Genomic DNA, 15941 nt, shown 5'->3' with positions numbered 1-15941 from the left:
TAGCTGCTATGCTACTATCTTTTGAAGAATCTAAAAAGATATATGGGAAGATAAAAGGGAGATTTGATATCGACCTGTAACTTTTGACAGTCAACAGGGTTGAGGTCATGTTTTCTAATTAGTGGTTTAATAACTGCTAATTTAAAAGATTTTGGAACATACCCACTGCTGAATGAAGAATTAATGATCTTCAACTTGGGTTCCGTTATTGCTGGAAAAAAAGTTGTCAGTATAGAATCTAATACACAGGTTGATAATTTTGTAGAAGAAACGAGTGAACTTCATTCTTTTCAAGGGTAGTAAAGTATTCTAAGTTCTAATCCGATATGGTTAGTTCATCATCTGCATCCATTAGTCGTTGGTGATAACTTTATTTGTAATAGGTGTCTATACAGTAAGTTAGCTCTCTGACGGAGAAGATATTAGCGTTAGAGGAGCACATCCAAAATTTAGAGAGAGTTACAGTAGAGAGCGCAAGAGTAACATTATTCCCGTTGCGAAAAGACTGGGTGCTGCAGGCGGAGATAACCAGCCCCTGACTTCGGCATTAGAGCCACACTTACTGTACATCACAGCGGGGTAAGTGGTTAACAAGTTGGCAGCATACTCGTTCAGCCAAGCTAAGGCTAGCCCACTGGAGCACACCTCCTTTGCCCTTCACATGTCCAACAGGTTTGCTCTCCTCAGTAATGCTCCCTCTAAAAAACCTGAAAGAGCTCTGGTTATAGGAGACTCTATATTGAAGCGCGTGAAATTAGCTATGCCTTTAGGGGTGCTATACCACACATGCCCTTTAAAACAGACTGCTCGAAAATTTTAATGTAAATGGCGTAAAATTTAATTGTTAGTATTTCAAATAGGATAGAGCATCTTGAGTTATAAAAAAAAAACTCTTAAAGGGGTCATACGGGCCTACATGCACTTTTTCAAGCTGTTTGGACTGAAATGTGTGTTAGAAGAGTGCATACACAACCACTCTACAATGATAAAGAGCTGCCCAGTGATTTTCTTTTAATTTATTACAATAAGACGCCCCTTCTAAAATCAAGCTAATCGCACATGCCTGGCAATGTGACACCACACCGACAGAGGCCGCTCCTACTCTAGTTGATTGACACTGGTGTTTTAGCAAAGACCTGCCCCGAGTGAGAAGAAGCTGTCGGCCATTGTTTTTCGCCGCTGGAGCAAAATGTCGCCTAAGCGAGTGTGGTGTACAGTTGTTGGGTGTAATAGCGAACACAGCAGTCGTCATTCACTACCGACATCTGAGCCGCTGAGGACGCAGTGGCTGAATTTAGTTTTTAAAGCTAACGTCCCCGCTGATTTACCTAAATGCGTTCATGTTTGCGATAATCATTTTTCACCAGACTGCTTTATAAACGCGGGTCAATATAAAGCAGGTTTCGCTAGGAAGCTGCTCCTAAAAAATAGATCTGTACTAACGCTTCGTGTTCCTGCTTCATCTTCACCAGGCTCGGTGAGTGTGATTCCTTTTTCTATGAATCTTTGCAGATCGCCCTTTTAATAATCACGATGAATGTGGAGTGTAACTTAACTTACACTCTCACAGAACATGGTTATGTCGTCTTCTCTATGTACATCCGTCTCTATATAATCCCTAATCGCACATTTATAATAAACAATGCATTAAGGTGAATCCATTCTTTTAATTTCTGCGTTGTCAGGCGATATTACAAACTTCCGTGTAGGTTCCGTACTTAAATCAAACAGGCTCAGGCTCTATATTCCAGCGTTTTCCAGTTTGGACTGCATTACCCACACTGGACTAGACTCCTGTGGCTATACCCCATGTGTGTTGTGAAGACACACCCCACAGAACTGGGGGGCGGGCTCAGCAAAGATCACATGCACTGAAACAGGTTGCTGAGAACAGAGCTACTGTAGTTTTTACCAGGTAAAAGTAGTTTTTTTTTTTTTTTACACAACCATTGAGAATTTTTAATTAAAGTATATCACAAACTTTTCATTAGGACCCTAAAGAATCATATTAACATTTAAAAATGGGGCTGGATGACCCCTTTAATGCTGCTAGATGGATGAATCTCTCCACTCTGGTCTGCTTGGCATGCGTGTGAGGATTGGAGACAGTTATACTTTACTATGAAGATGGTCCTGGCCTCGACTGATGCCTCCAACAATGAACTGGACTCCATATTAACTTTAAGACATCTGTTATATTCCTGCAATTCTGTTATCATCCAAATTAGGATGGGTTCCCTGTTGAGTCTGGTTCCTTTTAGGGTTTCTTCCTATTGCCATCTCAGGGAGTTTTTCCTTGCCACTGTCGCCCTCGGCTTGTTTATCAGAGTCTAATTTATAGACATTTTCTCACATTTCATACACATTTCCATAATTTTGTAAGTTATGGCATGTTCCCTGATGGGTCCCCCAACTAGAACTTGCAAATATAGGGGATGCGGCAACAGTAATAGTCCCAGCTGGAACTTCTTGGCAGTGGCACAGTTAAAGAAGTTGCCAGCATCACTGTCAGTAGGTAGAGTAACATAAGAATTCCATTTTAAGTTTGTATCCAAAGGGATAATGCAAAATTATGGTTATAGGAAGTGCAGTCATTATTCACCAGCAGGACGGAAGACTAAGGGGTGCTTGCTCTGGCTTGGTTCTGGATGATTGGGGCATTGGCCTTTCTGTGCATTGTGCCTTAAAATGCCAGGTCTGCCACTTATCTTCGCATTTTGACAATTCAGCTTCCCCTCTTTCTCTTTAATCTGCCCTTAATGCATGAGCTTAGGATGGGGTGCATCTTAAACTGGGCTGCATCTTCAAATTAGCTGGCTCATATCAAATGACAGCTTTAAAGCAGATGACAAAGGTGGATTGACATGTTGCTACTGTACACATGATAAAGGCTTGCCTGGTCATCTTTGCACATCAGTTTTGTGAACAGTTCAGTGCCGAGTTCCAGGCAATACGCAGCCTTGAGTGTCACCTTACTCTATTTGCTATAAGAGCATTTGAGCATAAAACCCTTGCACTCTCCAGTTTCTTCTGTTGTTTGTCAGGACATGTGTTGGACTGGGGTGATTCTGTGTTTGCAATGGAAACCTATAATCTGGTGAAGGTCGAATCCCATTTATGCCACAGGTATCAGAGTGCTCTAAGAGGCAAAAGGTAGTGTACTTGCACTTCACACATCTATCATACTGACAATAGCCGATCACAGGTGTCTGTTAGCACTTTATTTGTGCTTTAAATGTAAAATGCACAAAGCTTACACCAGCCTTTCTGGTATGCACTAGATAGCAATATAGGATGTCTAGTGCTTAGTGTCTCTTCCTTCTAGGGTTTGATTACTGGCAAGGGTTTAATTACTAACAAGTTTGAGCCAGTGTCTCTATCTCCTCTCTCTGAAGTGGTCCAGCTGTTATGCCCAACTAACTGTCCTCTGGGCATTATTCCATCAAGGGTGCTGAAGCAGGTTTTTAACAGTGTCCATGTATCCTCTCTCTTATTAACAGTTGCCTCAGTTCAGGGTTTGTTCCAGATGTCTTCAAGCATGCTGTGGTCTGGTCTTATCTTAAGATTTAGTATTTAAGTATTAAGTATTGTTTAAGTATTGTTTAATTTTAGACCGGTATCTCATTCATCCTTTTTATCTAAGGTCTTAGAAAAAGTTGTCTCTATCCAGTTGCAGTCTTTTCTAGAAAAAATCATGTTCTAAAGAAATTCTAATCTGGCTTTAGAACTCGCTACAGCACTCAATCCGAATTAAAATTCAAATTCAAATTTTATTTGTCACAGACACAGTCATACACAGTACAATATGCAGTGAAATGCTTATCTGACCGCTCGTGACCTTAAAACCTTTAAAAACAATTAACAAGAAACAAGAAATAAGAAAGAGAAATAAATAGCTGAACTATAAGAAAGTAAAACAAAATATATATTTTTTTTTAAATATATAGGAAATATAAACCCTATCTGTACAAGACAAAATAAATTTAAATGCAAATAAAAAGTGGAAATGAATAAAAAATGTCCAGAAGTGTGCAAATGGAAATAAAAATGGAAATGAATGGAAATGTCCAGAAAGTGTGCAAATGTGCAATGTGTGTGCAAATGTGCTATGTCCATGATTGTCTACAGTGTACTGGAGTATGTGCACAGATGAATAATGTCCATGAGTGTCCATTTCTGTGCAGTGTTGCAAAAACGTGGAAATGATTAGTCCTGGGTGTTAATCTGGTTAAGAGACCGTATCGCCTATGGAAAGAAGCTCCTCCTCAGTCTCTCTGTGTTGGTCTTCAGGGTGTGGAATCGCTTTCTAGACCGCAACAGAGAGAACAGTCCATTGCTGGGAAGGCTGAGGTCCTTCACTATCTTCCTGGCCTTGGTCCAGCACCGCTTGCTGTAGATCGAGTTCAGGTCAGGGAGCTCGGTGCGGATGATGCGCTCAGCTGATCGCACCACCCTCTGTAGAGCTCGTCTGTCCTGCATGGTGCTGTTCCCTGTCCCCGTGTGGAGGGAATTATGGTATTAAATGTGAGCTGTAGTTGATGAAAAGCATTTTAACATAATTCCCCTTCCGAGTGTCTAGGTGAGTGAGTGATGTGTGGAGAGGATGAGAGATTGCATCGTCTGTGGAGCGGTTCGGGCGGTATGCAAACTGTATTAGGTCCAGTGTGTCCGGTAGTGAAGAGATGATGAGGTCTTTGACCAGCCGCTCAAAACACTTAATTACTACAGTGGGCTACAGGGCGATAGTCATTGAGGGAAGCAGGATGAGGTTTCTTTGGGACAGGAACAATGATGGACTCTTCGAAGCATGTGGGGATCACCGACTGAGATAAGGAGAGGTTGAATATCTCAGTGAACACAGGTGCTAGCTGGTCTGCGCAGGCTCTAAGGACTCGACCTGAAAAGCTGTCTGGTCCTGCTGCTTTCCTGGTGTTCACTCTCCTGTAGGCTCTCCTCACGTCATAGGGCTGCTTCGCCTCTTTTACCGCCTTCCATGACGCAGCCTTGTATGGGTCCATGTTCTCCGACGAAATCTCAGAACGTCACGGATGTTTTTATCCACCCACGACTTCTGGCTGAGAACTTAGTTCTGATAGTTGTTTCCTTTATGGTATCATCCGCTAGTTTCCCGATGAATCCCACAACCGCTTCCGTAAACAGGCTGCTGTCATTGAAGCTGTTTCGGGAACATGTCCCAGTCTGCGTCATCGAGTGCGTAACGCGACCACCGATTGGTCCATCCAGCACATGACCTCCCTCTAAACTGGAACTTGAGCCATTGTTTGTATTTTGGCATGAGGAAGATGGCGGCGTGGTTGGATTTCCCAAATGGAGGGCAAGATTGTGCCTTGTAGCCATCCTTGACTGTTGTATAACAATGGTCCAGCGCCCTTTCGCCCCTGGTGGGGCAGGTGATGTATTGCCAAAAGTTTGCTGTTGCTATAGTTGCTATAAGACTCACTTATTTAGAATTTTTTTTATATTTTATAATTTTATGTTTTTTTCATAATTTTATCATTTTGTTTTATTTATTTATTATTATTATAATTATTATTATTACTATTATTATATTTTTCATTAACTTATTTATAACTATTTGTTTTATTTTGTTCCTGTATTTTTGTTTCTATTTTTATTGCCATTTTATTGTAATTTTTAGTGCTGTGAAGCATTTTGGGTTCAATTTAGGTTGCTGTAAAGTGTTATATAAACAAATGTTGATTGATTGGTTGAAGGGTGTGACATTTAAGATGGAACACAGAGGATGACTTTCAAGATAAAAAACATAATTTTTATTATAGGATTAATATTATATGAAACAGCCAAAAAACTTATGCCCTAAATTCATGGTTAAGCAATTCTTACACACTAGTAGAGACTAATAACAAGATAGATCTACAATAGAGAGAGTTTAACTATAGATTCTACCACTGTAGGAATTGATCAAGTTGTGTGACAACACTACACATGAGTGCCGTTCTACTGTAGGTACGGGGCACCTAATAGCAAAAAGAATTTTATAGCCATTTCCTGGAAACTGATTCCTACATCTGTGTTCTATAGTTCCCCCACCTTTAAATTTGTTTCATCATGGTGGATTTAACACAGTGCAGACAGATTGTTACCTCATTTTGTCCTTGTTTACACAGTTAACATAGGGGCAGTAATTAGAAGACCAGGGTTTCACGGCCAAGCTGCCACTGTAGAGCCCTTGAGCAAGGCCCTTAAGCAGATCTGCTCCAGTCGCAGTTCAGTGTGGTTAGGATGAATACAGTATGAGCATGTGGTTAGGATGGACAGTATGACCTATATGGCTAAGACGTATGTTGTTTTTAGCATTGTTTGTATGGCCAGTATATGGTTAGCATGGGTAATATGGAAAGATTTATTATGGTTAGCATGCTTATTATTGTCAGTGTGGTTAGCATGACTAATATCCAGTGTTGTTAGCATGATTGGTATAGTCCAGGCCGGACGGTTACCTCATGTACATGTAAATTTAGTTCATAAGAAAAGTGTTAAAGACTTAACACTACCCCAGCGAGGAGAAGACAACAAGCCGATACTCGCTGATCAGCTACTGTATTAGCACTCAAAACAGGACATTTGCTAACGCTAATCAAACTGCATGTTAGTGTTAAAGTCCTGATTGCACCTTTAACAACCAGAACTACTTTAATGCTGCACTCTTCTGTATTACATTTATATTAGAGTCTGTAGGGTACAGAGAAAGAAAGAGCGAGAAAACTAAAGTGAAAAAATCTTGTAAGACAGTGAAGAATAGTTTCACGAAAATGCTTAAAACATTTATGAAATATAATCCATGCTTACATTCATTATACTTACATGCAATATGCAGTCTTCAATTTAAGATTTGTGGACATTAAAGACACACATTCTTAATTAATATGCATTTGTGCAAATTACATGCATTGCATGTACTGTATTTGTCCTGATTTATTTGTACTGCATTCACATGTTTAAACTGATCTTTAGTTAAAAAGAAAAAATTACATTTTATACATTACATTATAAAAATCTATTTAAAAAAAAATAGCATTTAGCATAGAACCTGAAAAAAAGGTAAACAGATTTAAGGGTTAACTTTAAGACCAAATGTAATATTTTAAGATTACAGAAGTAGTTTTTTCATCAGATGTGTTGTACTTAAAACTAAAACTAAACCTAAATGCTTAGCTCTGTGTTTAGAGCTGAAATGAGACTGAGATTGGTTTATAGACTGTGTGTTTAGGTCTGTGTCAATCCCCGACTGGATCTGTAAAGCAATGACAGATGGTACATTTTTTAGAGAGAAAGCTTGTGGATGAAGGAGGTTAGGTCTGAAAGGGGTAAATACTTATGTAAGACAGTTATGTATGAAAAAAAAATTATGGGGTGTGTAGTTTGTGCTTTTTCTAATTTAATGATTAGCTCTGATAAATGAACACAGTATCGAGCTGTTGTTTAATATTAAACCTGTTACACATTATTACTAAACCTGTTACATGATTGTCAGTCACTCTGTCACTTTCTGCTTAAATGGCAATGATTTTGAAGATAATCTTGTAAAAGTATGTTATAATGTATTTTCTCTGTTCTGGTCTCATAAACTCCACTTGATTTCGTGCAGAAATTGATTTAAGCAACAAAAAAAAGGCAACAAATGACACATTTAAAACACAAAAACATAACCTTAGCACAATTATAATAGTTCATAAAATATTAAGAAAATATTTGTTCTATATTATAATGACTTATGAGTTTATTTAGTGTTCGATTTCTCTGTGGACTCCTCACTTGACTGTTCTCCAGACGCACACAGCATCCTCTCCTTTATCTTTTTATTGGTGCTTATCATGAGGAAAGGACTGAGCATGGCATAGCATGATGTAAAAAACACTCTCAAGTCTGCCACCACAACTGGGACCTGGGCCATGGTCAGCGTGTTGAGATAGATAACATTATCAATACCGAAAAACACGGTGTAGAGCACCACCAGCATGACGACGCTCTTAGCTGCCCGCGTTTCCATGGAGGTTCCTTGCTGAGTGCGTCGGATGGACCTGACCTGCTTGCTGTGTTTGTGCAGGAGAACAAGGATGTTGCCACTGGAGGCCACCATGATGGCCACAAAAACAAGGTCTCGTGTCGTTTGGGCTGCGCCATTCAGCACAAACGACAGGTTGGTACCGAAGTTGATGTAACAGTAGCCTAGGTTGAGTGTGAAGGCAGGCACGGTGCCATTCAGAGGTGCCGAGGCGACCAGCAGAGAGGTGATGGCGAGCATCATGTTAAGAAGCCACAGAAATACAAAAGTGGGCACGACCAGCTGTGAAAGATGAGATTTCAGTTTGGTCAGATGTGCCCCGACTGATGGTGCGATGGTGAGTGCTTGGAATAAACTCAACATGCCGGTGAGGCAGACAGAAAGGCCCCTGCTGAGGCGATAGACATGGATCACCACTTTGCAGCCCCAATCATCCAGTAGGTTGTGCAGGCCGAAGATGAACATCGTCTGTGGCACGCCACGAGTCAGCAGCTGCAGCAGGTTGCTCAAAGCCAGGTGAGCCAGGATTCTGTCCACAGGCAGCATGCATGCCTCTACAAAAGCGATATGAGCGTATGCCATCAGCACAGATGTGTTACCCAGAACCCCTACTCCCGTCTGCAGGAGGAACGAGACTCCTTTAATGATGATGCAAAGATCCATGGAACCTGGTTTGTCAGTCACACAGCAAGACAGGAACCGATTTTATATATACATCTAAAAGCATTAAAATCTCAGCTACAACTACTACTTGTCATGGGTCACGCTTATTTGTAGTCATCCATCCAGTCAACCATGGAAACCAAAGTCACAAAGGAAACCGAGTGCAAGTCCCACCCACCTAACATACAATAAATCTTTTTTGTAAAAACTACACATATGGGACTTAAATATAAACATTCTGCACTAATATACCAGTGTACTGAGCTGGAACATTTCTATTAAAGCATCAATTTATAAACCCCGACTGTGACAAAAACTAACCTGGACATCGAGAAGAGCCCAGACGCATAAAATCTTCAGTCAGCATGGTATGTGTGTTGGCTGTGTATTTGAAACTATAGGCTGTTTTTGCAAAACTCCAAAAACAGAAACTAAACCAAACCAGCAGCGATCAGTTCTCTTAAAACTCCTTAAAATTTGTTTTGTTGTATTAATAGAGCACACACAATCCATAGTAAATAAGAACTAGTAGTATACATAAAAAATTACCAGTTGCTTTATGCTTTCTTGTGTGCAGGTCAAACAGTCATCCATATGAAGATCACAGCAGTCTAACAATGAGACCTAACCTGAAAATGTACCTCAGGTGCTCTGGCTCCTGGTCTTTAGGAATCAGTTTGTTCTGGATGGTGTCCAGAAATGTGATAATGTGTATAATTGTTGTTTGGGCATATCTCATATGTTAGATGGCCTGATGGCAAAGGATACTTTTTAGCCTTATGTCCGCACACATTATGTTGCCACCATGTTGTCCCAGGGTGGCAATGTGTTCAATGATTTTTCTGATGCAGCCTCTTGTTTTTGCAAGGTTGAAATCTGAATGGTACACATAAACCAATCATTCATAAGATTACAACACAAAACATTATCCCCAATATAATGTAGGTTCCTGTTGTGCCACTCCGGCAACTCTGGCAGCAGATCTTTTGGATGCTGTGGGTTGCGGTATGGGGCCTCCAAGGATCAGAATCGTTTGTCCTGTGCATCCTATTTTTGTTTGATCAGATTGGGATTTGTGGTGTTTGATCTGTGAGCCTGGGCCATGCACAGTAGGCTATGGTGCACTATAAATAAATAAAACTTAAATAAATAGAATTGTTTCTGTTTGTAATAAACTACTAAATAGGCTCTTTTGGTATGATTGTTTATCAATTTGAAATTATGCTTTTGTAGTGGTTTAAACTTCTCTAAAGTACCTTATGGTGAACTCATATGGGTAAAAAAAAAATTTATATGTATGAACTTGAAGATAATAAACACAGTACAGTGGTCACCACTGGCCACCACAGTCATTAGTTGATTACAGAGTTTCCTAGATAATAAAAAACAATGTTTTTTTTTTTTTTTTTTTTTTACAATTCATCCATCCAGTGTGAGAATAAAGCAGGTAAAGACGAATTGCGTATAAAGACAGTATGTGCACCTATAGAAAGACTCTAAAAGCTGCTACTGTAGGACCGGGCATCTTAGCCAACTGATGGCTCGCCTAACTAAACCTAAGATGCCTGCAGAGAGTATCCCATCACAGTTTAGAAGTGAAGACTTTATGGACTTCTTCAATGAAAAAATCGATAGTATCAGGAAGAAAATAATGGTGGTTCAACCTCTAAGAGTTTCTCATGATTCAGTTCAAAAAGCTTCACATTTGGATTTTCAGTGCTTTACAGGTGTAGGACAGAAAGAGCTTTATAAACTTATCACCTCAGCTAAATCAACAACGTGCTTGTTAGAACCAATCCCAACCAGATTTTTAAAAGAAGTGATGCATACTGTTGGAGACTTCTAAACATTATTAATTCCTCATTATATCTAGGTCACGTCCCTAAACCTTTCAAGTTGGCAGTTATTAAGCCTCTTCTAATTTAGACCCGAATAAAATAACAAATTACAGACCGATTTCAAACCTTCTGTTTATATAAAAAATATTAGAAAAGGTAGTATCAGCAAGAAAAACAACATCCTCTAAGAATTTCTGTAAGGTTTTAGGCCCCATCATAGTACAGAAACTGCACTAGTTAAGATTGCAAATGACTTGTTTTTAACTTTGGACCAAGGCTGCATCTCAATACTAGTCTTACTTGATCTTAGTGCTGCATTCGACACTATAGATCATAATATTCTCATAGATCGCTTACAAAATCACATAGGTATTCAGGGGCAGGCATTAAAATGGTTTAGATCATAGCTGTCTGATCAATACCATTTTGTAGATCTAAATAGAGAACCGTCTGGTGTAATGCCAGTGAAATATGGGGTCCCACAAGGGTCAGTTTTAGGACCTCTGCTGTTCTCAATATACATGCTTCCCTAACATCTTTAGAAGGCATGGGATTAGTTTCCATTGTTATGCTGATGATACCCAACTATATATTTCAACTAAACCAGATGAAATATCTAAGTTGTCTAGACTAACTGAGTGTGTCCAGGACATAAAAGATTGGATGACCAATAACTTTCTTTTACTAAATTCAGATAAGAGAGATATCACTTATTGGCCCAGAAACCAGCACACAACAGCTCTCACAATTCAGCCTGTGTTTAGAAGGATGTATTGTTACTAACAGCTCAACAGTAAAAGACCTGGGCGTAATATTAGACAGTAACTTGTCCTTTGAAAATCATATTTCAAATATCACAAAAACAGCCCTTTTCCATCTTAGAAATATCGCCAAACTTAGGAGCATCTTATCCGTATCTGATGCAGAAAAGCTAGTTTATGCATTCATGACCTCCAGACTGGACTATTGTAATGCATTACTAGGTGGTTGTCCTGCATCCTCAATAAACAAGCTACAGTTAGTCCAAAATGCAGCCGCCAGGGTTCTCACTAGATCCAGAAAATATGATCATATAACACCTATATTATCATCCCTGCACTGGCTACCTGTTCAGTTTAGAATTAATTACAAAATAGTATTACTTACATACAAGGCTTTAAATGGTTTAGCTCCTACTGTACATACCTAGCCAGTCTTCTGATACGCTATAATCCACCAAGCTCCTTAAGATCACAAAACTCAGGACTTCTGGTAATTTCCAGAATTTTAAAATCTACAAAAGGGTGCAGGGCTTTTTCATATTTAGCTCCAAAGTTTTGGAATAGCCTTCCAGACAGTGTTCGGGGCTCAGACACAGTTTCCCAGTTTAAAAGTAGACTCTAGACGCATCTCTTTAATCTGGCATACGCGTAACTCATCCCATAACCTCATACTCCAGTACATCTATCCTGAATGGCAACTACACTAATTGTACTTTTCTACCCATCCCGAGGCATCTGGAGATTGTACCAGCTTCAGTAGACAAAGGCCAACTCTGTGAGGATCCTGAGGCATCCAGAGAAGGACCAGCTCCAGCTGGATTCTGCCTTATTATGATGGCTGGAGCTACCATCCTGCTCCTGTGCTCCCAGTAATCCAGATCCCATCTGCCCTCTGCATCTACTGACTTATCCCTATGCTGAACTGGACTTCATGTTAATTTAAAGAATTTCTGTTATATTGTACTTTCAGCTCTCAAGGTTTCTTCCTATTGCCATCTCAGGGAGTTTTTCCTTGCCACTGTCGCCGTCACCCTTGGCTTGCTCATCAGAGACATTTCATTCATCATTCAATCATTCATCTCATTATTATCTAGACACATTTTTTTCACACATACACGCAAAAAAAATAATCTTTTTTAAAAACATTTCTCTCATTTTGTGAAGCTGCATTGAGACAATGACCATTGTATTGCGCTATATAAATAAAATTTAATTGAATAGGTCACTGTGAAGTGAATGTAGGTTTCTTTGTCTACCAATTTAAATTGTCCCTTTTATAATGCATTGGATTCGCCTCTTAGCTCATTTATATTGACACATAAGCAACTACTTTCTTTGTACAGTTAAATTATTTTTTAAATATAAGAATAGAGGAGGTAATTCTAAACTAATATGTGTGTTCTATTCTTTTATACCATTTAGACGTTTAAGTTATTTTTTATAATAATAATAATAAGAAGAAGAAGAAAAAAACAAAAAAAATTATAAATAAGAGCTGGAAAAAGCATATTTCCTATTTACCGTCCTGTGTTCAACCAGAAATGAACATGTATTGTTCAGTACATACACACCTTTTCTGTTTTGATTTAATGTTGTTAAGTTCTTGATTTTTCTCTAGTGTTTTAATTTAGCTGTTTTTTGCTTGTTGTGTTTTGCACTTCAGGGCCATCATAGAAAAAAATATTTTTTATGTAAATGTACTTGATGAATTTCCATTACCATTTTCAAAACAAAACAAACTATCACAAACTATTAGTCCAGCCACGACTGGGATGTTGTTTGTCTCTTTATTTGTCACAGATGATAAAATTAGACTCTCCTGGGGCTCATTAGCTGAACCCAGATGAGAACCATTACAGTGTGTACCTGCTAATTAGATCATCGGTCATGGGACCTGTGTTATTGATGTTCTAAATGTGCCATAAAAACACTGCTTGTTTCTTAATAAAATAAAAAAACAACAACACAATTTGACCTCATGCACTGAAGAAATCAGGACAAATAAATGAGTTGACTTATTATTGAATTACACAGAAGGAGAAGACACACATGTTTCACATTTTAATGAGATTTTCCATTGTCCACAAATCCTGGCACCACCGATTAGTAAAAAAAAAAGTTTCATGTTTTAGTGAAGTAGCTTCATCTCACACTTGCAAAATGAGAAAAATCCCTTCTTTAACTGAAATACATTTATTGTAAGAAAAACAAATCCCCAATAATTACTTTTAACAAAACACGTGCTAAAAAGCGAGGTTGCACAGATGATTAAATGGAGGGAAACACACTGAAGGGCCCTCTCTTGTACACTTTCCCCTTCAGCTTGTTTTCAGTGGGGTTACAGTCAGGGGACGGAGAGGGCCGTGGCAGAAGCCTGATTCTGTGGTCAGCTAACCCTATTTGCATAAAACACATGTGTTAAATCTATTAACACATGAATCTATTAAGCATCTGTGCATATCTGTGTATGGAAAAACTTAAGCTATAGAAAATATAGATATACTGTAGAAGATAAGAACTAAATATGAAATATAAAAAAACTTGCAAATATAGAAAATATTAAAAACTTAAGTTGTGGAAATTGTACATATACTTTTAAATAGAAATATTTAGGGAGTGTGCAAATATGCATGAATGTGTAGATGTCCATAAATGTGAAATGTGCAAAAATTAAATAGAAATATCCAGGGTGTGTGTAAATGTGCATGTGTATTTTTAACCACTCTTACCGTTCTCCTTACTGTATAGTATATGGGTGCCAAGTATAGGGGTAACAGTTCCAGTTGATGTCAATTTTTTTATTGTTGCCCAAATAGAAGAAATTGACATTTCATGGCTTGATGTCCGCTGTTCTTTTCCCATGTTGGTGATGAATTTGACCTCAGTGGATCTCCAATTTCCTAACTGGCAAAACACAAGCAGTACGGAGGGGTGGATGTCTACGTTTACACTGTCGGGTAAATGTGACCTAATTCCGATTTTTTGCTCATATGTGACACATATCCGATATGTTCTATGTCCATGTAAACAGGAAGAAAACGCATGCATTCCGATATTTTGTGATCGGTTTCAGGCCTCCTTCATATGTGGAAATAAATCAGATATAAATCAGATATGTGCAAATGTGATTGTCAAGTAAACGGACAGATCGGATTTCCTGAGTCATTGCGTTCTGTACGTCATTAAAACTGCGATTTCTTCGCGGTTTAATGACGTAATGTTATTCTCCGGTGGAAGCACGTGTGGAATTATAACATAGCAGGTGACATGGAAAAGGAAAAGCACCCAGCCCCCCCTTTAATGCTTATTAGGGCTAAATAAAATTAGGAATTCAGTATTTGGTGAATGAACCATATGCGCAGGCTGCAATTATGTCGTTTTTTTTCTCGTCCTCCGTTTTAAAACCATGGTGACGTTTCGCAACTTTGCATATATCGCAGAACCTCAAGCATACTTCACCTCCGTCTATCTTGGCTAGTTTGTAGCGCAAGAACCTCCCTTTAAGTATGCGCGATGTTTCAGATGGCATGGCAAGTGTAAACACGTGTATCAGATATGAGTCATAGTTAAAAAAATGTGTAAACAGACGGTCAAAAAAAATCTGATATAGGCAGCAAATCAGAATTGGGCATCGAGACCTGCAGTGTAAACGTAGCCTTAGCCTTCCTCACTCTCAGCACTGGAGCCCCCCAGGGTTGTGTTCTGAGCCCCCTGCTGTACTTATTGAACATAGTAGTGGCCACTCATCTATACAACTTCACGACTGTCATCAACTTTTCTGACTGTCATCAACTTTTCTGACAACACCATTGTAGTGGCCCTCTAATCAAAATAATCAGTTTGTCCCTGATGAACAAGTCGAGGGCGACAGTGGCAAGGAAAAACTCCCTGAGATGGTAATAGGAAGAAACCTTGAGAGGAACCAGACCTAACAGGGAACCCATCCTCATCTGGGTGATAACAGAAAGCAGAAATTAATTTGCATTTATACAGTGTGTTAGGTGTGTTAGCCAGTTCAGCTCTAACAGTTGATGTTAATGGTGTTCACATCACGCAGGACCTGTCATGGTCCTGTCACATCAACACCGTGGTGAAAAAGGCCCGGCAGCGTTTCTACCACCTCAGACACTTGAGAGACTTTAGACTGCTCTCCAGGCTGCTCAGGAATTTCTATTCCTGCACCATAAAGAGCTTCCTGACGGGAAACATCACGACCTGGTTTGTAAAGAGCACCATGCAGGACAGCAAGCTCTACAGAGGGTGGTTGAGCTGAGTGCATCATTCACACCGAGCTCCCTGACTTGCACTCGACCTACAGCAATCGGTGCTGGACCAAGGCCAGGAAGATGGTAAAGGACCTCAGCCATCCCAACAATGGACTGTTCACTCTGTTGCGGTCTGGAAAGCGATGCCTGAGGGTCATGGACATTAACAGACTCGGCAAGATCATTAAGAAGGCCAGTCAAGTTGTAGGAATGGAATTGGACTCCTTCAACAAGGTGTTGGAGAAGAGAACATTGTCCAAAATAAGGTCAATACTTGACACTCCTTCACACCCACTACACTATATGATGATAAGCAGCCACAGGAGCTCATTTAGCAACAGGCTAAAACTTCCACGCTGCACTACTG

General features: G+C 39.4%; 1 protein-coding gene across 1 annotated transcript; it reads right to left on the bottom strand.

Moving 5' to 3' along the window:
* Window positions 1-7762: 7762 nt before the first annotated feature.
* On the bottom strand, window positions 7763-8716 carry LOC128511271 (olfactory receptor class A-like protein 1). The gene has a single exon (XM_053484049.1). The coding sequence runs from the start codon at window positions 8708-8710 to the stop codon at window positions 7763-7765; it is 948 nt and encodes a 315-aa protein (XP_053340024.1). The 5' UTR covers window positions 8711-8716.
* Between the last annotated feature and the right edge of the window lie 7225 nt (window positions 8717-15941).

The sequence above is a fragment of the Clarias gariepinus genome, chromosome 23 (assembly GCF_024256425.1).
Source record: "Clarias gariepinus isolate MV-2021 ecotype Netherlands chromosome 23, CGAR_prim_01v2, whole genome shotgun sequence".
Classification (NCBI taxonomy): Eukaryota; Metazoa; Chordata; class Actinopteri; order Siluriformes; family Clariidae; genus Clarias; species Clarias gariepinus.
This window is presented reverse-complemented; position numbering and strand designations above follow the sequence as displayed.

Bases quoted from the DNA above. Each gene is read 5' to 3' on its own strand.
- LOC128511271 (XM_053484049.1), bottom strand. From the start codon at position 8,710: ATGGATCTTTGCATCATCATTAAAGGAGTCTCGTTCCTCCTGCAGACG.